Raw genomic sequence first — 26,051 nt, 5'->3', positions numbered from 1 at the left:
ATATAAAAACTAAAGGTATACTATTGGCAGATAGTGGCAACCTTGTGTTTTGCGCTCTAGGTAGGTACCACCCAATACAGATATTCTTCTGTAAAAAAAAAGGAAAAATACGTAGTTTTACCAATCTTAAATACTATGCCACATAAAATTAAAATTTAACAAATTATTAAATAAAATTAATTACAATAATAATTTTATATATAATAATGTAAAATAAATAGTTTCGGTTATAACTATATGTAATAATGATGTGGTATAATTAACGACGACATCCTATGACATAGCACCGTGGAGGCTAGGGTTACTCGCTAACACACGTTTTGTCGGGATTACATATTCACCTACAGCGCTTAAGGCCGTACGTTAATTGATACCGGAATTAATGTCGCATCGTGCATGCGTCGAGTATGACCGAGGAGCCTTTTACACGTCCCGTGGGTGGTGCGTGCAATTGTTGCATGTATAATGTATACCCACATGCGTAAATAGCACTATTAGTGCATAGGTCATAGACAAAATTTTACTTCATTTTACTTTTTCGTAGGGCTTTGTGCAAGGAACCACCTATGCATCACTTAGTCTACCCCCGAGCAGCAATGCTTTGAAACATATCATCGAAGGAGTATAGGTCTTTGCTTATCTGTTGCTTCAGTGTATATATATATCATCATTCGCCGGTGATAGCGGGGCGCCTAAGTCTGGAGTTTCTCAATACCGTACGCATGTCGCTAGACCTGGTCCTCGTTCACACTGCACTTACGCTCTGTACACACGAAAAAAGTCTTTGACCTCCCAGTCCGACCCTGTTCGGATATAAAAGGGCGCCGAATGCATGTTCAGCCCCGGGCGCCTAGACGGTTAAGGCCACCCCTGATCTATATAATAATTAATTGTTTATCGTGTTTCAGATACAGCAGAGGCGCGGCGTCAGGATGAGTAAAGACGGTTGAGACGCCCGCGCGTCGGCTCACGGCGCGCAAACTAACGACATGTCTTTCTTTAATAATCTTAAAAAGGTAATACACACTATTCATTATACGGGAGCCGATATGGCCCAGTGGTTAAAACGACTGCATCTTGAGGCAAGCACCATTGAATTTTCAATTTGCTCCGCGGTGAAGGAAAATGTCGTGATGAATTATCTAACTTCAATGAAATTCACCAATTCGCATTGGAGCAGCTTGTTGGAATAATCTCCAAACCTCCTCAAAGCGAGAGGCGGCCACATACCAGCAGTGGGATATTTTACTTTTTTTATTACGAATTCTCGTGAAATTAAATTCAATAAATAATATGCAATTGGTACACTACACAGACCAATCATTTGTACAGCCTATTCCAATAGCAGGAGGAGTTAAGCCAAATAATAACTTTGATATTAAAGCAAATTCTGATAGCAAAGCTGTCATTGAAACGTAATAAATTGAAAGTAATAATAAATTTAAATAGGTATTTGAGTAGAATAAATAAATATTAATAGGGAACTGTCTGCAGTGCATATATTTAGGTTTAGTTTTGACCCTGCCACTGTAATTGACCTTAGAAAAAGTAATAAACAAGGTATCTTAATAGATATATGTTTAAAATTTTCAGGTGCTGCACCTGGGCGGCGGCAATGACGCCAAGAAAAAGAAAGTGTTCAGTAACATACGGGACAATTGCGACCCGGGCGAGAACTGGGATATGGTCGGCGAGCTTGGCGATGGCGCTTTTGGAAAGGTATGTCATACGAAATGTCCGTCACGACTTTGTTCGGGTGTAATAGGAATTGTGTTCAAATTTCACGCCTCCAATCTGAACCAAAAACACAAAAATTGATAAATTCAAGAGACTTGGAAATTGAACGATTTCCATTCCTGTCCTAGCACAACCTTTACCTTTACTTATAAAAAAAAGGCTCTTGAATTTATCAATTTGTGTTTTTGGTTCAGAATAGAGGCGTGAAATTCTTATCGACTGTGACCTGCACATCGCTAGAATGCCCGTAAACCATTGCGCTATTGACTGGTTTGAACATATCATTTGAACATATAAAAGTCTGATAATTAAGTCCAGTCCAATCAGTCCTGTAAAAATCTATGAAAAGTATCGTTTTTAGAGTTGATGAACTTTGAATATTGCCACATCGTCAGGTATACAAAGCGCAGCACAAGACGACGGGTCAGCTCGCCGCGGCCAAGATGTGCGTCCTCGACAACGAGGACGATCTCGCGGACTTCACAGTCGAGATCGAGATCCTCTCCGAAGTTCGGCATCCGAACGTGGTCGAACTGCACGAGGCGTACTTCATCGATAACAAGCTATGGGTGAGTTGACGTGAGGTACATTCACTAAAACAGGTGCCGGAGAACTGCTGTCGAGCGGTACGTGAAAAGTGAGATAAACAAAAATACTTAAACGGTAGTTGAAATATAATAACGGTATTTGAATTATAAATAGTTTTGACGACCTCCGTGGCCGAGTAGTGTGTACACCGGTTTTCATGGGTACGCCACTCCGAGGTCCCGGGTTCGATTCCCGGCCGAGTCAATATATTTTCTTGTCTGTTGTCTTGGATCTGGGTGTTTATGGTACCATCGTTACTTCTGATTTAGCATAACACAAGTGCTTTAGCTACTTACATTGGGATCAGAGTAATGTATGTGATGTTGTCCGATATTTATTTATTTATTATATATAGTGGGGATAGTTGTACTTACAAGTCACGTCAATTTAAAACTTCCGCCACAAACGCGAGTTAATAATTCGTTAAGCTATGCACGAGAGGAGAGAGCAGGAGCACAGGCTTTTCGTACTAAGGCATTACACTACTACAAACAAATAATCAAGATAAGGTTCGATTGCTTGGCGGCTTCTATCACCAACCAAAAGTTTAAAGCTCCTGAGAACCAACTTGACCGAGGTAAATAAACGAGTATAATTTCAGATGCTGCTCGAGTACTGCGACGGCGGCGCGCTGGACTCGGTGATGTCGGAGCTGGAGAAGGGCCTCAACGAGTCGCAGATCGCGTACGTGTGTCGCGAGATGTGCCGCGGGCTGCAGTTCCTGCACTCGCGCCGCGTCATACACCGGGACCTGAAGGCCGGCAACGTGCTGGCCACCATGGTGGGGGGCGTCAAGCTCGGTATGTCACGTTACATACTTGTATAATAATACCTTTCCTAATTCAAGTATTTATTTAATTAATTAAAAAAGACTTACTTATCACATTTTGTCCGTATGTCTTGCCGTATCTGTAATAATTATTTTTGACGAATAAAAGTTAAAGTTATAATTCTAAGTACTAACCACACAATCTGATCCCCCCCCCCCCACAGCCGACTTCGGCGTGTCGGCTAAGAACAAGTCGACGCTGCAGAAGCACGACACGTTCATCGGCACGCCGTACTGGATGGCGCCCGAGGTCGTGCTCTGCGAGACCTTCCGTGACCACCCCTACGACTTCAAGGTGGGTCCACCATATGGTGTGTAGCGTGGAGTCAATAATATACATTTAATCTACTTCTAGAATAAGAATGTCTATTTCAAAGATTAATACTATATTGTCATGCAAGTGTGCAAAAAAACTATATTTTGACTATTCTGATGGGGCGACAAGGACCAAGACGTACCGGCTATATACTGTATTCCAACCATAACAGGAGAAAAGCCAAATAAACAACATTTGACAGCAAATTGAAGCGATATCATTGGTCGAGAGCCCGATTAATCTATGATATTCACTATGGATGTGTGAAAAAATTGCGTTTTGAACGTCGACGAATTTACCATCGGGATTTTGGAAGTAAAATTAAAGTGGATAAAAGTAGTTTTTTTTTATGGCATTGGTCGGCGGACGAGCACATGGGCCATTGAACCAGTGTAATAACAGGATTACACTGGCTTCTAACCGGAACACAACAATACAGAGTACTGTTATTTGGCGGTAGAATATCTGGTGAGTGGGTGGTACCTACCCAGACGGGTAACACAACACACAGCACAAAACCCTACCACCAAGTTAAGTGTAATAGTGTTGTATAATAAATAAAGATATATTAATCATAAACTCTTAGTAGTGCACAATACAGCTGAGTTATTAACAATTCGCATGAAAAACGTACATAAATCGAATGTTTGTTTATCTTTATTCCTACTTCTATTGGAAAGGGCCATATGTTCTTTACGGGAGCACTAAAGTCCTAAATCAATATTATATATTAATACCTCACTTTAAGGTTGACACCTTAGGAGGAGGAGGATAAACTTAGAGGGACTTAATGCAAGTAAGGCAAGCATCATATTTATTAAAGTTCCAATGTATATGAGTTGGGGGGTACACTTACAACCCCAAGTAACCACTGAATCGCCTTAACTGCCATTCAAACTTTGTAAAATTGAATGTGTTTCTTTTTCCAGGTGGATATCTGGTCGCTAGGTATTACGCTTATAGAGTTCGCACAGATGGAACCGCCGAACCACGAGATGACACCGATGAGGGTCCTCTTGAAGATACAAAAGAGCGATCCACCGAGCCTCGACCAGCCGTCCCTCTGGAGTAAATCTTTCAATGACTTCATAGCGAAGGCTCTTGTGAAAGTGAGTATATTTAACGGACTTCTAATAATGAAAGAGTTTAATTTTTTTTTTAGTTTGTTTAGTTTAGTTAGTTAGTTTTATTAAAGTATTAGCTGAACTAAAATTTTTAAAACACAAACTTTCTACCCCCGTTTCAACCCCTTAAGGGGTGGAGCCTCGTAAATTTTTGTGTTTTACTTTTTCAAAACTTACTAACAATATATTGTATTGTTTATGTAATTTTTTAATTATGTGTTTTTTTTTTTTAATTTAATGTTATACTTATTCAGAATATAATTTCAAGTAAGCTTGAACGAACAAGCATTTTTGATTCTTCATTTTACAGAACTATATAAGAAGTACTGGCAACAAACTTAGTAGTTACTCCTTTTCCAACATTTAAAATACAAAGTTATGTTAGTTAAATAAAATTATATGTGTATATAATATAACCTGCCTGGAAGTCAGCAAGTTTTTGTACATATTTGTAAATGCTGGGAGTTTACATTTAGTATATAGTATACTAGAGCCGAGATGGCCCAGTGGTTAGAACGCGTGCATCTTAAACGATGATTTCGGGTTCAAACCCAGGTAGGCACCACAGAATTTTCATGTGCTTAATTTGTGTTTATAATTCATCTCGTGCTCGGCGGTGAAGGAAAACATCGTGAGGAAACCTGCATGTGTCTAATTTCAACGAAATTCTGCCACATGTGTATTCCGCCAACCCGCATTGGAGCAGCGTGGTGAAATATGCTTCAAACCTTCTCCTCAAAGGGAGAGGAGAACTTTATCCCAGCAGTGGGACATTTACGGGCTGCTAATGCTAAAAAAAAATATAGTATACAAAATTTCGTTTCGATGCATAGGATCCAGAAAAGAGGCCGACAGCCACCGATCTCCTTAAACACGAGTTCGTCTCCGGCGACCTCGACTCGAAGTCGCTCCGTGACCTCCTACTCGAGTACCGCGCAGAGGTGGTCGAGGAAGAACTCTTGGACGACGATTCAGAGGTACTACATATTTTTATTTATAAAGTACACTATGTGGAAAATAAAACTATAAATGGAAAAAAAAAACTTATATTTTTGTATGTATGATAAAGTTTTTAATATGGGGTTCTATATATCAACAATTATGTGTTGTTTATTAAACATATTTGTATTATAATATATTGTCTAGCTATTATATATTGCTTCATAAAAGTGGATTACATATATTCTAATGGAATATGTTTAGTATACTATGTAAATTTAATATCAATAATAATATCGCTTAACTAATCCACGTTAATAATTTTTTAATTGAATTATATTACTGTGAATCTGACTTATCCTTTTTATGAAAGATATTTGTATTTTGTCGCCTTATCTAAGTTACAACACTTTAATGGAACATTGTCTGTGGTCCGAAGTGATATGTGTTGCCATTTTAATTATTCCACGATAAAGTAAAATTCACCATCACAACGAACTTTTTTTTTTAAATGAGTACTTCATAAATTTAAATTAATTTATATCATATATTAAAGTAGTTTTTCCAAGTATATATAATATTTTATGTTTATATTTATGAATAATTTACTCAAACATTACGATGTATAGTATCTGTTATAAATATCGTACAACGAAATGTCAATGGAGTTCAAATATTGAGTACTTTTGACTTGAATTTGTATTTATGAAAAGGATAAGGCATCTTCACACTGTTTTAACAATATATACTGTACATTAATAATTATATTTTACACGCAACCATACTAATCCTTACACAATTCAATCGTACATTATATAAACAAAATAAATACCACTAGATTTTATAACGAACGTCAATGTCGTTTATTTGGAACTGTGCTGGCTTTAGGCGTGTGTGATTCGTATAAAAACGTCCAATTGGTTAATTATATAGAGTAAAAGGCAACGGCTCAATTCGTGTAGTTGGTATTGATCACTCGCTTTCATTTACGTACACGACGTACGACTACGTGTACTTTAGATTTGCGAGACGATTTTGATTACGCTTTGGTACGACGTCTCAGTACCGTGTCAGAAAAATATTAGACAATATTTCATTGAAATTTATTCTCAAGCGAAGCGTCTTCAATGAGGTTTGGGATGATAGGTTGAATTATATGTGATACGAGTGAACGTGACGACGCAACCCATCTCATGTGGCGCAAAGCGGCGGTCGCGCGAGTGAGCGAGACGGAGTACAAGCGTACGTCGTCCGAGCGAGCCTCGTCGTGCCCGACATTGTATCTAGATTCAGTAAAGTGGCGCACGCCGAAGCCAGCACGGCTCCGCGTTTATGTAATGTACGTGTGCACGCGGCGGAAGGCGCGGGCGCGGCGCGGGCGGCGGCGCGCGGGCCGGGAGCACTACCAGCGGGTTGGTTAGTACCCAGCGCTCGCGCCCGGGGCGCCTCGCTTGCCCTGTATTCAGTAAACCTCCGTGAGATATCTCGTTTTCTCAGATTGCTATTTAAAATGCAGTAAAGAAATCACACAATAGTTGTCCCTGTTGATTTACGAGTGTGATATGTTATACTGTACGTTAATGTTACGTACGTGTCTGGTTTACATTGCATGCGAATCGAACGGCCAGCCGCTAGAGGATCAGCCGTCGTCGAAGGTATCTATACTGTGTTATCATGTCGGAAGTAAAGATAAACAAACCGTCCCGCTATATGTTTATAAAAAAACATTCCACTCAACTTATACTTAAATATTATTTCCAAATTCAAAACCGCGTTCGAAACGCCATTTTTGATCTCGACCAATGATATCGTTTCGATTCAAGGTCGAAGTTGTTTATTTATCTTTATTCTTCATTCCATTGGTTTGAAACTTTTCATAAACGGGTCAATCTTTGTCATTGTAAGTTTTTTTTTTTAGGTTTTGTATTATGTGGATTTGTTAATGTTTGTTGCTTTTTAATTTATTTTTATTATTACAGTTTGTTTATATATTTATTTTTTTATATATATTATCGATTAAGTTTTTTCTCGGTTCGTCTGGGTGTAATCTATATTCCGAAATGTTAGTAAGTTTACATTTTAGTATACAGTTTAGTAATGTAAAGTTACTACCGATTGGGAATGAGTGAAAGATTCTACCGAGAAAAACATCCAAGAACTGAACTTTTTATTAGATACAGTTATGTCTATGCAACCCTGTATAAGCATCAACGAAATACTAACACCAAACTTTTGTCGCTTATTTTACTTTATACGATGTAATATGCTTAATTTTTTAATTTTTGTTTTGAAGTCGTATATCAAAAATGTCATCCTTTACAGAGTTAATATAGACACATAACGTTCGTGTCGGCCGTTTAACGTGTTATAATGATTGATTCGGTTTTGTTTCGTGCGCAGGAGCACCGCAGCTCCCAGATGCATGTGGACATGGAAGATGACTCCACCTCGGTGAGGTCGGGCGACACACCGGACATCAAGAGTGAGTTGTTCTGATGCGATACGGTTTTAAAATTATTTACTTGATTTATAGTTGTTGTTGGTTTGTTTGCGTCAAATCTTGTAAGCTGAATAAGTATCAATTGCTCTTATCCTACGGAATTTTACATGTTGGGTCCCAAGATTGACTCCAAAAGAAGGAACTCCTCAAGGATAAACAGCATAGATATTTTTTTAAGATGAATCGTCTATTCATGTGCTAACTTAGAACAGCATTATGTCGTAGTGTGAGATTCAGTTCATTTACGAGTACAATAGATAAGTCTCGGAAGATAGAACTGTCCGCAAGTGTCTCTGCCGGACTAGATTTTAACAAGTATAACGCACGTAATCACTGCGCACCTCGCCCCCCAGTGTCGGAGGCGGAGGCCCGCGCGCCGCCCTCCCCGCGCGCCGCGTCGCCCGCGCCGCCCGCGCCCGCCGCGCCCGCCAAGCGCGCGCTGCCCGACGACGCGCCGCCCGCTGACAGGAGACCGCCGGTGAGACGATCATTTACGACTTACAGGGCAGAGGTCCGATTTGAGAGCTCCAATTACAAATTCCTTCCTACTTCTATAAATTTTGGTTACAACGTTATGGGAAGTTAACAAATGGAAAGTTATATTGTAATTATTTTTTATGTTCAGGCACCAAAGAAAGAAAAAGGTCCCGCGCCTCCTCCCCCTGGTGCGACGTCGCCCCCCTCACCTCCCTCGCCGCCCTCACCGGGTCCCCCTTCCCCCGCCCCGCCCGCCGCGCGTGCCGTTCGCAAGCCGCCCGCGCCGCCCCCGCCCGCCGTCACCCCCACCACGCCCTCTGCGCCCTCAACTCCTACCACAGTTCCCTCTACGCCCACCACGCCCTCGGCCGTGGCCGGACGCATCGTGGAGCAGGTTAGTTCCTTATCTATCCCAATCTTTTTAATGGCTACCAAATTTTATTTCAGAAAATTGTAAAAAAAATATTTAAGTGCTTCATTTGCTGAAAAAGATTTAAAACAATAGAATTTGAAGCCTATAGTTAAAATCGTTTTAATTTATTGAATAAAAGTATTACTTACAATCATAAAAATCTTGAAAACAGGTATGTCGCGATGCAGAAAAGGCGGTTGAAGAAAAATCAGAGAAAACAGAAATAAAAGAATTTAATGATAAGGACGTGAAACCAAAGCCCGAACATAGATTAGCTTCCCCCGAACCCACAGACGACAAACAGGCGACTGTCAACGGAACGAATGCACACGATAAACTAAACGAAGAACTCAACAGGAGTCCAAAAGTTAAGCAAACGAACAAAGTCATAGAAATCAAGAGGACAAGCCTCGAGATAAATGAGATCACAACGGAAGTCAACAGGTCGAGCCTCGCCATCAACAAAGTTGAGATCGACGCGAGTCGAACGAGTGACGTCACCAAAACAAGCCTCGACGTCAAAAGCGTCAACAAGACAGAAGTCAACAAGACCAGTGTCAAGACGAGTCCAGAGAAGAACAAGGCAAAGGTAGAAGTGAGAAAGAGCGCGGACGATGTCAGACTCAACGAGGACGTTAGAGTAAAAGAGACGAACAGAAGAAGTGCCGACATTAGCAAATTTAACACGGAAATTAGTAAATCCAGCGTCGAGATAAATAAAAACCAAGAAGTTAAACCCGAAGTTCGCTCGATAGCTGAGCTCATTAGAAACGATAAAAAGGAACGTTCCAGATCGAGCTCCACCGACGAGATAGTCGATACGAAGCGAGTCAGCGCTGAAGTTAGTCGCATCGAGTCGAGGTCGCGGTCCGTGGACGACAAGGACAGGTGTAGCGTTGAAGTCAAACGCGTTAGTAAGGACTACTCGAGGTCGAGCTCGATCGAGGAGAAGGAAGTCGAGAAGCCGAGAAAGGTCGAGATCAGACCGGTTACGGTGAGTCGTTTTAATTACATATTTCCTGACACAGAAGCGTTGTGCTCAACTAGAGGGGGATTTTGGAATTTTCATAACCTCTTATAAAATCAAGGACAGATAGTAACTTTACCGGTAACCTTTAAAAAAAATGGCAATTGTTTGCTAAAAATGTATTTTGATTTAATTTGTAATCATTTTGTGATACGTGTCTTATTAAATAATGGTAATACTTTTCCCTTACACATATATATTTGAAAATTTACTCAGTCCCATATGATAAATGAAAGAGCCCTTGCCCTTGCAGCCGGCGGCGGTGACCGTTGTGGCGGTGAGTGCGGAGCCCAACTCGCTGGCGGCGGCGCCGGTGGGGCTGGTCACCGTCACCACCACGCACCCGCCCGTGCTCAACACGGCCGCGCCGGTCAGTATACACTACTCCATTCAATAGAATAATTATGTTTCATCGATAGTCGAAGCGATTATGTAAGTTTTACTTTAGCAAAACATCGTGAGGCAACCTGCATGGGTTAGATGATATTTGTCATTCGTCAAAATCAAAATATACTTTATTCATGTAGACTTTTGCAAGCACTTTTGAATCGTCATTTAACAAACTATATTAAGTGAAGCTAACGCCGGTTCGGAATGTAGATTCGAACCGGCAAGAAACTCAGTAGTTACTTTTTGAACATGAGTTGAACATTTAAAAATACAGTCATGTTAGTTGAATACAATTATATATGTATGTAATATATCCTGCCTGGAAGTCAACAAGCATTAAATCCACGCTTTTTATCATCTATATAATCTTGTATCGAATAATACGCCTTCTTTACTTTGTATTTTTTACAAATGATTTGAATCTATGAAACGGCAAAGTTAATAATAATAATAATAATGTCTGCGTATCAACCTTTTTGCAGAGTTTAGAAATATTAAGTCATAATTTTATTTAATTTTTCTCCTTATTTAATGACACTTTTTTTCAAGTCTATTGTATTTCTTCATCGGATAAATAAAATACAAAGTGTAATGTATAAAAAAGATATATGTATTAATAAATATTCATTTATACTTACCCAGCTCCCCCACAACGCGGTGACCATATCGACAACACCGCCCATGGACGAAGTGGTAGTGGTCCGCGCCGGCTCCTCCTCCGACGATGACGCCTTCGCGCCCTCCTCGCTCGACTCCCTCGACTGCACCACCTGCTACAACGGTATGTTACACCATCATTCGCTATAGATCCAACTGGGGTCAACTGCAAACAAAACTTACCGTCACTTGCCCGACGACAAACCTATTTGGGAATGCTATTACTATATTAGGCTACCAAATCATCCCACTATTGTAAACGTGAGGTTCTCAAGTTTTATCTTAATTAAATTAAAAAAGACTTAAGTCCTAATGGTCAATTGCAAACGTAAATTTATATCGTGAAGTGTATCTCAGAAATATAAATATATGTTTTTTGGTGTTAGAATGTTATGTGTGTGGTAACCAAAAGGTCTTATTAATAGAATCATTTATCGGTTACAGAAAAGAGTCGCGGACGGCGACTGGATAGTAGTGAAGTGTTAATACTCAGCCCCGGAGCTGGTGATTCAGGAGTCTTCGATGACAGTCAACAAAATCATCTCAATCTCGTAAGTTTTGTTAACATTTATATATACAATCGAATTACAATACATTTTTTTTATATAAACAGAAGTAAAAACTGTTACACTAAATTTAAAAGTACATATATCAGTCGTGCTAACTGTACCAATCGTCCTCAGGACACGTCGCACGTGTCGGTGGTGACGGTGGGCGAGGAGGTGCGCGTGCGCGACTCCGCCAGCGCCGCGCCGAGACTCAGCCCCGACAGCTTCGAGAGGTACCGCCTATATGATTGTACAGTACTGTATGAATTTTAAAGTCGAGGCCCGATGTCCCGAAAGATTATGTTTTCCACACATAAATTGTAGTACAAAAACTTTTTTTTTTTAATAAAATAAACACTTGGTGTGATTGTTTATCCATTTGTTGTCGATTCTAGCGGTCGATCGCAGTCGGACAGCGGCTCGGTTGCTTCGGAACGGTCGCGACGCGGCGACGCGGACTCGCTGGCCACCACTGCAACCACGGCCACCACCACGAGCGCCACCAGCGCTTCACCCGACTCGCACCACCTACTCAACGGTGCCGCTAGGTATATACACTACTAATTTAAAATAGAACTCACTTTCAACCAGCATCAAATTCTGGGTATAGCAAATACTCTTAACCTGGTTTATGGATGATATTGATGTTATCTTTGATGTGGAAATAGAATCACTTATTTTTCTGCTTGACTTTATCAATGAAAGTCACGGCAACTGATCTCAACTGCCTAATTATGCAGAAGATATTTTCCACAGTCTATTGGTGCACTATTCGAGAGAGGGGAGAGATGAGAGTGTTATACTAATAATTTCTTAATTCTGTGTACTCTGGGCTCTCCCAGATTTCTTGACTGAAGTCTCAACATATAAACTATACATAGGAATTTCTCGAGAACAAATCTCGGTCTCAGCGGCCTTTTAGTCAAGCCACGAACGATCAACGCATTATCTCGTAACAATAATAAAAGAGTATATAAATTATTTTTTATATTACAGAGTAAATTCGGAAAATCAAGACACGGAAGAGGTGGTGTTGAGGAGAAAACCACAAGACGGACAACCCAACAGGATACAAAGGTTCGCTATGAGCGATGATAGATAGAAAACTTAGTTTTTAACTGCAAAATGAAAAGCAGGTTTACATTAGTTTAGTTCCTGTTTGGTCCGAATTCAATTTGATAATAATTCTTTAATTCCGTGTATCGTTTATTCGAGACAAATTTCACCGAATCTCATGTGGGGAGGGGATTTCGGCTAATATGACGTAATTTTTTTGATGATTGATGATTTTACTGTGAATTAAATGTACATGTTAGTCCCAGAAGTCACTTTTGAAATCAAACAAAAGTCTTCGTGGATTGAATTGGTTTTTTTTTGAGTATCGTTACTCAATAAGATTGCCTGAAAAGTAGGCCTTATCAATGTATTCAACAACCTTAAACAGGATTTTTCGTATTGCGATATACCTATTTTAACTATAATAAAACAATCCTTTACTCATTCAATACAGTCTTCAGATAAAAAGTTTCTTATTAAAATTTTAAAAAACTAATCTTACAAGATGTAATAAATGCATAGTTACATCTGATGCTCATTGTTTTTTCTAAGAATATGAATAGACAGGAAATAAAGGTTTCATGGGTACGAGACTCCGAGGTCCCGGGCTCGATTCCCGGCCGAGTCGATGTAGAAAAAGTTCATTGGTTTTCTATGTTGTCTTGGATCTGGGTGTTTGTGGTACCGTCGTTACGTCTGATTTTCCATAACACAAGTGCTTTAGCTACTTACATTGGGATCAGAGTAATGTATGTGATGTTGTCCGATATTTACTTATATTACTTGTATATTCTAGTAAAAGCTTGGAAATTTAATAGTTACAATTAAAATCGGCATTTGAAAGACTATATACTCCTCGTATATTTTAAAATAGAGTAGAAATCTATGCCAATAATCGTCAACCAAATGTAATTTCGTTAATATATGTTATAATTGCCAGGTCGAAAGAAGACATCCACATGGCTAACCTTAAGAAGAAGACGCGGAAACGGACGAGAAAGTTCGAGATCGATGGCGTCATCGTCACCACCACCACTTCCAAGGTAAAAAAAAAAGTTAAGCTCCCTCTGCTGGGCTTAGGCCTCTCTTTTTTTTTTCATCTCTTTCTTGATCGTAATTTTTTTTTTTGCAAATCCGAACTCTCTCTTTCCCTTGAACTTCTTTTTGTTTTATAATTTTTTGTATCTTTCTCTGCTGGTGGTTGATGAATTTGTGCTACTATTTTTTTATTGTTTCCACAAATGTTTCTGGTTAACTTGTGTATTATCTCCATTTTCCACCTCTTCCTCTTAGTTTTCCCTCACATTTCGAATGCTTCAAAGTTACCCAAATTATGCCATGTTTTGATAAAGTTTAAGTTTATCAGTATTTATCGTAATAATAGCACCCAAAATCAAGTATTTATTATTAAATATGACGAATAAACGTTAATAAGCAAATACAATCCAAAACTTATCCAATTTTAACTTTCATTCAAGTAGCAATCAATTTTTTTTTTACCATAGACTTGTAAAAAAATTATTGGTCGTTGCATTTTACGCATTCAAGGAGGAAAAATTACAAAAAAAGGTTAGAAAATTTTTTATTAAACAGTCTGCTTCATTTTATTCAAAGTTGCACTCAAATTCAAAGGTACCCGAAATGACTGTATGTATATATAATTTATTTTCAAATATTTGTAGGTTATATGGGGCGACGAAGAGAGCGGTCGCACGTGGGACGACCACGCGCTGCGCAAGCAGGAGCTGCGCGAGATCAAGATGCTACAGAAACAGGAGCAGAAACAGTTCCAGGACCTCAACGCGAAGGAGCACCAACTCAGGGATCAGCAGGACAAGAGGTGTGTGTCTTCATTCTTCTGATATAAGAACTTAATTATTCTGACCAATTATGGCCAAGATTTCTACTGATAAAGACCTAATTTAGTTCCCTCCACATATATCTGTTTTGACATGTTTTCCTCTCAAATTATATTACAACACATGATATCCCTGTGTTTTCATTGTTTGCTTGTTCATTTTTGGCCAAAAATGTCGTTACCTTTATTTATACTGGCTCGATGCAGTGTGGCTCTCCATTAATTTCCATCACTTGACACTCTCTTGTACTTGTTTTTGCTTATGTCATTCTCTTGCCTTGTACTTATTCAGACTTCTAGATTTCTTCGTGCAATACATGTGTAAACATTTGCCTTTAGACTATCTGTGTGCTGTTGATTTAACCATTTCTATCTGAATGCAATAATTTTCAACCATCTGTTCAGGTTCGAGGCGGAGCTGGCGTCCTTGTCCCGCGCGCACGAAGCCGACCTGGAGACGCTGGCGCGCGCGCAACGGGCGGCCGCCGAGCGCGCCGAGCAGCAGCTCGAGACTGAGTTGCGGCAGCACGCCAAGAGATTGCGCGCAGAGCACGAGCGGGACCTGCGGCACTTCCGGGACACGCTCAAACAGGAACTGCGACTGCTCAAGCAGGTGAGGCAGCGGTCCGATGCAGGGGGCCATAGGAATGGTATTATGAGCGAGTCAATTTTAGGCAAAGGTACTATCGCACTGATTCCAATGGTTCTCGACGTATTACCAGTCGAAGGAGTAGTTAATTTTTCTACAGTGCCTATAGTTTTGTGCCACGGGCACCAAACATCGTGGAAGCATTTACGACTCTGTACTATTATAATCAGTGACGATATCGACCCAATCGACAGTAACACGAGAACACGTCCACAGGAGGTGGAGCTGGTGGCCAAGGAGCGGCGCAAGGAGGCGTACCGCTCGCGCCGCACGCGCCTCGACGCCGAGCACGCGTCGCGCGAGCGCGCCTTCGTGGCCGCGCTGGCCGACGCGGGCGACGCCGTGCTGCGCCGCGTGCACGACAAGCACCGCGAGCGCCAGGCGCTGGCCGACCGCCAGTACCTGCAGCAGCGCCACCAGGTGCGCCCGCCGCCCCGACCAGCGCCGCCCCGCCCGCATCCGCCCGCACTCACGGCCCGCCTTCCTTGCAGATCATGCGCACCCGCGAGGCCGCGCTCTGGGAGCTCGAGGAGAAGCAGATCCACGAGCGGCACCAGCTCGCCAAGAGGCAGCTCAAGGACGAGTTCCTTCTCCGTCGGCACCAGATGCTCGTGAGGCACGACAAGGAGTTGGAGCAGATCAAACGGTGGGACTCGAAATATAAATTTACTCGTGTTCGATTCTTACAGCACCAGTTAATTCGGTTTTGAATTTTCTCTATGCCCAACAACAAACATATACAACATGCCCCGTCATCGCCCCGCAGGAAGAACAGCCGCAAGGAGGAGGAGCTGGCGAAGTGCCAGGCGCTGGAGAAGCGCTCGCTGCCGAAGCGCATCCGCGCGGAGCAGAAGGCGCGCGAGATGATGTTCCGCGAGTCGCTGCGCATCGGCGCCGCGCCCTCCGCGCACGAGGACGACCGCGAGCGCCTCAAGAAGGTCTGCATGTCTAGATAGTTTGATATTTCCGTTTTCGGAAAACGATCTATCGCCAAATAATAATACTCAATATTGTTTTGTTCCGGTTGTAATTAAATATTTACAATTTTCAACTTATTAACTGTTCCAAGCCACCAAGAAATACAAATAATTTTATGAGCAGCGTGTGTTAAAAACACATTAGCTCCCAATTTTTCGTGGAGGCTGACCTTACACTACAAATGAAATTTTAATAGTAAGAACCTCCCTTTTCAAATTGAGCACCGTAGTACTAAAAAACTTGACAATCGTAAAAATATATTAATTGTATATGATTTGTCTCTAGTTCCAAGAGAACGAAAAACGTCGGTATCGGGCTGAGCAACAACGGCTGGCCACCAAACACGCCAAGGCGCGAGAGGAGCTCAAAGCGGCCGGCGAGGTGAGTTACCTCGAGTATAATTATTGAATACTAAAGACCGCAACGACAACGACAAAATAAATTAAGTATATTTACTTTTAAACATTATGTCCAGTGGCTTAGGCTGTGCATCTTGTGTTAGTCAGTCACCTCGACGAGAAGGGATTCATCCGACGTCACGTGTTTATTCTTGTTATGTATATATGACATTCGAACTGTCAAAATAAATATCACAATTTCGTTTATTGAGATTAACAGTGCAACTATTCTATCTTTTAATTTCTAGTTTATATTAATTAATAAGTTTTTAAAATGTTCGAGTCACTATATGTCAATACTCATACAGGCTCTACTCCGCGAGCTGGAACAATACCAGAACGAAAAGCGCAAGGCGCTGATGAACCACGAGAGCGGCAAGGTGAAGGCCATCGAGGAGAGATACGCGCAGGAGCTGAAGGAGTGGCGCGCCACCCTCGCCGACAGGAAGGCGGTGAGCACGCACACGCGCACGCACACGCGCACGCACGCAAACACGTACACAACTACATATTCGAGCCTAAAGATTTAAAACTTAGACATTGTTCCTTTAACGGCTACAGATATTATTTTAAAAATCGACGTTATAAATACAATCAACTTCATCAGAACCGACAGATGTATATTTGATGATGCAAAAATGTATTTTCAGCGCTACTAGCGTCACAAGTCATTGACCCATGTTTTTTTCTATATAACTGTTATTACAGAAGAATGCATTGTCATAATAAATATAAAATACAAAAGGACGAACCTTTAAATGGGGTTAATTATTAGGTAACAAGGCTATATGCTCTTTCAAATATCAAATCAATGAAGTCAGAGAGATGAATCCGTCTTTAACTAAACAGCCGCTAGATAATGTTGTTTTATGAAATAAATAGGCGGTCGGACAAATGGACCACCCAGACAAGTGGTCGATGGTCACCAGCATCCGTGGATATTGGCGCTGTGATAAATATTCATGATTACTGACATCGCCGATGCGCCACGTACTTTTGGTACTAAGATATTATGTCTCCTGTGTCTGTAGTAACGCTGGCTTAGTTTTAAACGAAACACCTTGCCGGTAGAATATATGATCAGTTTATAAATAAGGTCGTAAGTGTTCAAATGACAATTATACGTAATGATTCTTTTATAAATACATACACAGACTGAAATGAAATACACACACATTTACAGAATAGCTAAATATATAATACGTATAACACACACATGTTTACAGATAAACAATTTTTTTTTTCTCAGTCGTATTTAATGTGTGGAAGGCATGACACATTTTCTTTATTACGTGTATGTGTTGAAATATAACTATTTTAATATGTGTTCGACTGACTTGATAATCGTTATGTTATGGGTTAATTAAATTTATAGCACAATTTTATTAAATTTAAAAAAAACAGCTATCAAGTATAACAAAAATTACTGTTTGTCTGGTTGATTTAAATTGTTTTAATTTAAAAAAAAAGGCAAAGGTATTATATTTTTGAGCTACGACCTACGTGGGTGGAGCAACGTTTAAAGTGGATAAAACCACGTGGATTGGTTGTATGTCATATAAGAGTAATATTTGATACTTGAAATTAATTCAACAATAATTTTTTATACGAGATAGTAAAACTTTTATAAGATTCAGTTTTTATTTTAAAGTTGGTACTGGACTGTTTAAAAAAAAATAATAATGTGCTAATATATATATTTTTTTAAGCGTACTGTGTCAGTGAAATGCATTAAAATAGTTATATTCCGATGAGATTGATGCATGGCATATGTAAATGGGCATGACACGCATGTTGGTTTAGCTTTAAACTAAATCGGTGGTGGAACCTTAAGCAACATGATATATTGTATGTTAAAACGTATGAATATATCGGAAGTGTATTAATCTTTATATATAGAAAGTACATATCGACTATGTCGATTAGGTTTGCATATTTAAAGGGTGCGAATTTAGATAAAACTTTGGAAAATCCTCTCTTAGTTACCTCTATACTAAAAATTTTCTAAGCGTTTCAATTTTAGTCACGCTTAACGGCTACTCAAGTTTTTTTTATATATATAAAGATACATAAAAAACAATTCCGATATGTTTGCAATGTAAAGTATGAATCGAATAGGCCTCGGGTTTAGGTCACAGCAGGAGAGTACATGTTTGTTACGTCCGACGTCAAACGCTGCACTAAATTGCACAATTTTCAACAGAAACTGATTCAGACCTTCGAGAAACATTTGGACGATCACGAAAAGAAGTTCGGCTTTACCATACCGGATAAGAGCGTATATCTGGACGTTCCTTGGCCGAAGAACGTTCTACAACACGTCCTAACGGCGTACCATCAACGTAACTCCTTCATGGGATCACTATCTCGATCCAGAACTAGTCTAAACCTCGCCATATCGACTGCGAACACGCCAAATATGGACAGGCGAAGAAGCATCAGTCCCAGTAACAACTTCAGACTAACAAAATCAGCTGCATCCAGCGCCACCAACACGACGAAGCGGGGCAAACTGACTAAAGCCCAAAGATACGGATCCACTTCGAATCTGAAGCTGGTATCGGAGAAAATATCCGGTTTTTCCGTGTTCAGCGGTCCGGATATTAAACGGGATCCGATCATGGCGTACGATGAGGTCCCGGTTGAGAGAAGGGTGCAGAAGATTGAAGAGGAACCAAAGAAGACGTTCGAGAGATCGAAACAGGTCGAGCGTGTGCCGATAACCGTGAGGAATAACAAGAAAATGAACAGGCAGAGCTTAAGCGAGAACTTGTTTAAACAAGTCAACGATATGAGTCCGATGAAACGCAGCATCTCCCAGCAGAGTCTCAAACAGGACATCGCCTTGGAGGCGGTCATGATAGATATGCCATCCATCGACGATAAATACGACACATACAAGAGCGTAACCAGTAACAGTTCGCAGAACAGCGAGGACGCTTATTTCAGTCGGTGGGGCGCTGTCAGGGGTTCCAATAGTTACTCGAATTCGTCCAACGTACCCGTCAGTCAGCTATCAACGTTGAATTTGAAGGCGGTAGCCTCTGAGAAAACGAAAGACCCTCCAGATTCAGTCGCTTAATACCTTAGTATTGACTGTAGGCTTTGTATGTTATTCAATCGAAGGTAATTTAAAAAAATACGACGAATATAGTTCAAAAAAGAAGAGAAACTGTGGCACTTCTATGCTATTCTAAAGGAGATTTGTAGACGAATTGATAGATTGTTCATACTTAATGGATATAATACGGCGAGTGGACTGTGTCTAGTCTCAATAATTGGTGTAATTTTAAAGCTTTCGTATGTTTAGGAACTCTTAGAAGGGACGCTGGTTTGACGAGGGTATTTTAACGGATCGACCGACTGTCTATTGACCGGCTTTATGACGTCATATTAACCGGACGACGCACAACATGGTTCGTTGTGATATAGACCTTGTTGATTTGATAATCGAATTCTTCCGGAATGGTTACACTTCGTTTGGTCTCGACCAATGACGTGCTGTCAATTCAAGGTCAATTTTCGTCGTATAAAGCTTCTACAAAAGGACTCTGCTGTATTCAAAAAATGTATAAGTCTTTTATATACTCACCGAGAGGGCGGCGTGTGATGAGTTATTTATAATGAAATGATAATTCCTTACCAATGGCTTAAGCCCATGCTTCCATTAATGCCCAGTTTTTATAAATGTTTATAATCGTTAATTGATAAATGTATCGCCTTCTTGCCATTAATATTAACACTGAATTGCCAAGCAATCTTCCTATTTATACTAAACTTGTAGACCTATTCGTAGATTTATTATGTGTTTGAAACACAACACAAAAAACGCCTTTGAAATTTGACTCAAAAACGTTTGCTCATAAAACCCTCCAGTTTAAAAATCCTTCCAAATCGTACCCAAGTAATGGAATGCGTTATGTTTTTAATATTGTTAAACATCAAGTACGGTGACGGTGAGGTGACGTTCGCCATCGCAAGTGACTGTGCGACTCTACTGATTTCGATGTTTCACAAGTGCCAGGTGTCCTGTCCCGCGACGGACGTCTCTTTTCTGATGTCTTCTCATTTTACTCAAAACATTGTCAAACTTATGATCAAGGAATGCCATAAGCTTTTTTGTTATATCTGGATCACAACCCACAACTACGTGGTGACAGTTAAATATAATACCATCAATTACCAACGAAATTACGGGCGTATTTGTTTTTTAGTGATAAAGAGTTGGACGTATTCCCTAGTCATTGGCGTAGCCAGGATCTTATTCTGGGGAAAGTCAACAAAAATACTAATTGCATTTTCTTGAGTCGTTCTCTGCCTTATCGAGAAGTTTCAGACTTCGCGTAATAACATTATTAAAATATTCACCTTTTATGTTATTTTGATACAGACATCAGTATACAGTTATTCGTATTTGCTCGGTAAGGGTTTCCAGAGGAGTCGTGACTGTTCCTGGCTACGCCCAGTGCTAGTTCTTCGTTTTAAATCTTAGATATAGAATTCAATGTGCCTAAAATATGTCAACTTTTAAATGTTATCATATAAATTGTTTCTATTGAATATAATCGTTGATAGTATTTTGAAAGTCTATGTATAATTAAAACAATTAGAATTATTATTATCGGTAAAACAATTCCATAATTAATTATTGTTAGCGTTTTAATATTAATTTACTCTATATTTTATTGAATTTTAAATTAGTTTCATAAGATTGTCGAGTGTTAATTTAATTTAATTACGTTTTATTTTAAATTAAATAATGCATTTTCATCTAACATTTTTCATTAATCATTTATTTAAATTATGTTTAGTTTATATTTTATAAGTAATTTTAACATATTTTAACATATTCTTTATTCTGTATGTCATTATGCATGTTATTTTTTATGCTTTGTATATATAATAATGCTTGTGTAAAAACTATGTTTAAACTAATTTTATAATTTCCATAAAGTATCTTTTACATGCCATTAAGTTTTAATTTTCTATTGTTTTTTCTTTTTAGGATTAAGTGTATTATTGTAGATAATAAATTGCTTTAAAGTTAAAACGATATATAATTTTGGTTTAGGAGAAAACTTTGAGTATTTTTTTTGTTTTTAAATTGGTAAGTAGATAGTTAAAATATTTTTTTAACTGTAGGAGATATTGGAAAATTCAATTAAAGATGTCGCCTGTCTGTTTGAAAATACTAAGCTATGTATTTGCTGGATTCATATCCAGAAATAAATGTTCTTAAATAAGAAAGAACTTAATAACTACCATCAAAGTCCTAAAGTATAAAAGTGCTGTTAAAAAGAGACAGGGAGACAGGTATATTTGTCGAAATGTCTAGTAATGGCGACATCATATCATGATGAGAAAATATCGGTTTTTTTTTTTTTCGAAAAAAAATGACTACAGAAATGTTAAATAAAGTCTTTTAATGAATGGGAACAATGACGTTACAAGAAGAGTGGGAGGTGGTGGGTAATAAAGTGTATTCCCCCCCTCACTTCTCTACATAAAATGCATGTATCGTAATACTTTGAGGGATTGGAAAGGGTTGAAGATTAAATTTCTTCAAGCCTTAGAAGAAAATATTTAAAATATTTGGAGATATATATTAGGTATATAAGGAAGGCTGTGGTAGTTGTCGGAGTCAAGATATAAGCTATTTTGATTTATGTATGATTGAACGTGTCACGATATAATTATATTGATATATATAACTATTTTTCCGATCGAGATCAGTTTTTTTTTTTAATCTTTCCGTTCAATCTTTTCGTGTCACAATATCGTCTCAAAAGATAACCATTATCAGTAAAACGTATATTTATAAAATATAATGAAATTATTTAAAGACTTGTTGAAATGTTCTTTGTCTAATTAAATGAAAAATAATAATAATAAAATCTGTCTACAATTGACCTTGAATTAGGTAAACATAAAAAATACATACAGACGAACATAGAACTGCCTTTTTGAAGTCTCTTAGCAATATATTAACTGCTAGTTACAATAATTACAAGCGTTACACGACTTTGTCGGTTCAAAATACAATTTCAGTCGACAAATTTTCGATCGTTTTTCTAATCTTGCCTGTCGATCGCAGTTAGCGTTTGGACATGGTATGTAGTTTTCCGGTGTATTATTTGACATTTCATATCATCTATGGATTACGAGCTGAAGTGTTTTAATAAAAAGCTTGATTATGATAAAAATAATACAATAATGTAAATAATAATAAAGTTGTTATGTTATGGATTGTTTGCTTCATTTCTTGGTGGTGGGATTTGAACCTGGCTATTTTTTTATATATAATATTGTCAATATATTGTCAAATATTTTATTATATAAGTTGTACATTTGAAATTTACATCCAATTCGTTATACAGCGGGATCTCAATAACTTATTTAATAACTAATAAACTTTTTATTGATTTGAAAATAATGTAACATACTGTATATGCATAGATAACAAATATGTCATCTTCAATATGTATTTGGGGCTTATGGCGATACCAAAGACAAATAGAAGTTCTGCTATATTATATCCTAAAATAAAATTAATTTCTAAATAGAAGAAATATTTTATAATATAGATAAATAAAGGGAAAATAAATCAATATATAGCTCGCATGTTGCTGATCTTAGAAAATGACCTTCAAGATTAACTAATAACTTTTAATTAAATTTTGTACATATTTCTGACCTATATTTTTCGCTAATTAATCCTTTAAAAAGACATGTCTTCGTGCGTATTTTGTAGAAAAAAAAAATCAGATTACTTTTGTAACTGGCAATATTTTAAAATGAAGGAGATAGTATAATAATGCTTTGTCTATAGCATGGTAACTAATAAGGTTTCAAGGTATCCTAACATCGGAACTGGATGTACTTCCAGCGGTGGACTGCATGGTATGTCTGCATTCAAATTTTTTTTTTGGCATGGTATTGTTTTTTTTGCCTGAGTCAAATGTTAAATATTTTGAAAATTTGTAAAAAAATATCGTGATCTTTAATATGTTGTTGTCAATTAAACAGGCCTTAGAAGATGAATTCACGGGTCAATTGGAGGAACAAGAAAGATTGGCGGCCAACGCTCGCCTCCCGCCCCCCACATCCAGCATGCCCCAGCACAGCTCAACCCTTCATTCATCTAGAACAAGCCTAGCATCCAGCCATTACGATTAATGTAAATAAAAAAAGTCGGGTCGGATGTCACTTATCAATTGTCAAAATGGGCGCCAAAATGCAATGACGTTTAGAATTTACTACGCGGGAATTGCCTATAATAAATTGTACATTAAATAGCAAATCTTACTACGTATATATATCATAGTAATGAATATTTTTTTTCAGTTGGATTTCCGTTATAATTGTTTTGTGTACACGTGTAAATCTTCGAATCTGAATCGCGTAGGAAATTCTATATCTCGAGAAAAATAAAAGCAATTTGAGCTTATTTTAAACGCAATTTTTGAGAAAATTTAATTATAATAAGTGCCAAATCATTAAGAGCGTCAAGACTTAAAATTATATTAAAAAAATTAAACCAATATTTGGCGAATTAGAAGTTATATAACGCGAGGACACGAAAATTTATTCGACGTCCAAAAATTTTAAAACATGCTTTTGAAAGTCTTATGATTATAATTATACATAAGGAATTGAGGAATTGAATTGCAAATGAACGCCGCGCTTCTATTGAGTGCTTTAAGGAGACTGCTTGCTTGTATCACCAATATGGTGCTCAAATTTAGTAGTAGTTTCGGCCTAAGTTTTGTGTGTAGGTTAGACCATCAATACTTAAATGGTCTGAAAAATATATTTTGAACTCTAAAAAGGTCAAGGTTATCCCCATCGGCCACGCACTAAAAAAATTAGACTTTTAGTATTATTTAAAGAAAAAAATGTTTTTTCAACAAGTTATAAATAATTAGCTACTTACTACTTGCATATTTAATGCATTACCAAATGACATATCCATAGTTTTAGACATTAAATTCGTCCAAAATATTAGGTAGGCCATTTCTGTACTGGTGGTATTATGATAGTCAGAAGCTGCCTGAATGATTATATTTTAGGTTAGAAAGCGGTAGTTTGTTCAAAGGATTAGAAGAGTTAAGCTGATGGCGCGTGATCTTCGAGCTGTTTTTTGGATATTCCAATTATTATTAATAATTTGCTTTAAGGGATAAATAACAAAGACTTTATTTTAGATAATGAAATGGCTTACACGTTTACTTCATCGATATTTTAGTCATCATAAAAAAAAACACGAAAGAATTGTATATTTTGTACAGTTGTTAAGGACAAAAAAATGATAAAAAAGTCAGCCGTAAGACGCGGCGACTGACGTGTAGATATAGAAGAAGAAATATTTTTTCATGTACAGTATTTGTGTAATTTTAATTGTTTAAACGTGCCTACTTAATTTATAAAAGACTTCTAGTGTGGGTATGAGTTTATCACGAACGACAAAGTAGGTTTTATTATTTACTTTAACAACTAACCACTTTAATTATAATTTTATAAATGATAATATAAAACCTTTGTGGTCTTATTTTTATTTTCCCGCCAGTCTTCGATTGAACAGGATACAGTATAGTAAACCAAAGACAATTGTCAAATTCCTTCGGAGACAGTTTTAATTGGATTTTTTTTTCATTATCTGTGAAAATTATATTTTTAAATGAAATCAATTCTTGACTAGATAAATGTCTTTAACGACATCACGGCGGGATTTCTTATTTTATCTTTTTACTTGAATTTCAGTCAAAATATTTATTGTCCATAATCCTAAATACGCTTAAAAGGTCTTATGTACAAAAATAGAAATTACTCGCTCGGACTGTCCTTCCCTATTTAATACTGGTCACTACCTTATAAATGGATTTATTTTAAATATGTCTATAGATGTATTAAGCCTGAACGCCTTACGTGTGAGATGTAATGCCATACAAGAAATATATCTAAATAAAATAATGTACAACGAAAAATGTTATATATTTAAGTATTTTGTTGCACCATGATAAATCATTCTATATTTAAAACAATTATATAAAAACCGAAACGTCCACATCACCCGCGTAAGGTAATCCGCCGAAATTGTCCATACGATAGGCAGAAATGACGTCGTACAATAAAAAGTATGTTGTGTCTATGGCGTTGTGTTTATCTATCGAAAAACAAGTCCAAATTGTTTTTTTTTAAGTATTTAGATAGTGAAAATCTGTACATTGTGCATTTCCATGTTATCATCTGAGATTACCACAGTATTTGCAAGATGTTATTAAAATACCAGATAGAACCGTAGCCATTTTTAATGTTAATCTTATTATTTTATTATAATTTTTTTTTATCTATAGAGTAAAAGTAAATTATTGTTACATTACAAGATATAAAGATCTTACTTTGTATCGGAGCGTTTTATTTTAACACCTTTTTTTAATGAGTATATATCTATAGCCTATTCCAATGGAAATAAGAAAAAAGATCACCAAACCTTAGATTTACGTATTTCATGCCATTTGCTAATAACTCACTACTGAGAGTTTATGATTATTATATCTTTATTTATAAT

General features: G+C 37.9%; 1 protein-coding gene across 1 annotated transcript in view; it reads left to right on the top strand.

The window, feature by feature from the left end:
• LOC125074803 (serine/threonine-protein kinase 10) overlaps nt 1-21,124 on the top strand; it is a 48,587-nt gene extending 27,463 nt beyond the window's left edge. Inside the window, exons 2-27 of the mRNA XM_047686229.1 lie at nt 909-1,016; nt 1,594-1,719; nt 2,133-2,306; nt 2,927-3,125; nt 3,319-3,449; nt 4,400-4,579; nt 5,428-5,571; nt 7,934-8,015; nt 8,387-8,511; nt 8,659-8,904; nt 9,095-9,916; nt 10,203-10,319; nt 10,982-11,120; nt 11,441-11,547; nt 11,680-11,777; nt 11,940-12,092; nt 12,541-12,621; nt 13,541-13,643; nt 14,283-14,440; nt 14,864-15,071; nt 15,324-15,527; nt 15,599-15,753; nt 15,874-16,045; nt 16,371-16,466; nt 16,792-16,935; nt 18,687-21,124. Coding sequence (XP_047542185.1) covers nt 990-1,016; nt 1,594-1,719; nt 2,133-2,306; nt 2,927-3,125; nt 3,319-3,449; nt 4,400-4,579; nt 5,428-5,571; nt 7,934-8,015; nt 8,387-8,511; nt 8,659-8,904; nt 9,095-9,916; nt 10,203-10,319; nt 10,982-11,120; nt 11,441-11,547; nt 11,680-11,777; nt 11,940-12,092; nt 12,541-12,621; nt 13,541-13,643; nt 14,283-14,440; nt 14,864-15,071; nt 15,324-15,527; nt 15,599-15,753; nt 15,874-16,045; nt 16,371-16,466; nt 16,792-16,935; nt 18,687-19,565 — 5,070 coding nt within the window. The 5' untranslated portion in view covers nt 909-989 and the 3' untranslated portion in view covers nt 19,566-21,124. The remainder of the gene's footprint in view (nt 1-908; nt 1,017-1,593; nt 1,720-2,132; nt 2,307-2,926; nt 3,126-3,318; nt 3,450-4,399; nt 4,580-5,427; nt 5,572-7,933; nt 8,016-8,386; nt 8,512-8,658; nt 8,905-9,094; nt 9,917-10,202; nt 10,320-10,981; nt 11,121-11,440; nt 11,548-11,679; nt 11,778-11,939; nt 12,093-12,540; nt 12,622-13,540; nt 13,644-14,282; nt 14,441-14,863; nt 15,072-15,323; nt 15,528-15,598; nt 15,754-15,873; nt 16,046-16,370; nt 16,467-16,791; nt 16,936-18,686) is intronic.
• The last annotated feature ends 4,927 nt before the right edge of the window (nt 21,125-26,051 follow it).

Source organism: Vanessa atalanta, chromosome 28 (assembly GCF_905147765.1).
Source record: "Vanessa atalanta chromosome 28, ilVanAtal1.2, whole genome shotgun sequence".
NCBI classification, from domain to species: Eukaryota; Metazoa; Arthropoda; class Insecta; order Lepidoptera; family Nymphalidae; genus Vanessa; species Vanessa atalanta.
The sequence above is the reverse complement of the archived record's forward strand: the minus strand, read 5'-3'. Positions and strand labels throughout refer to the sequence as shown.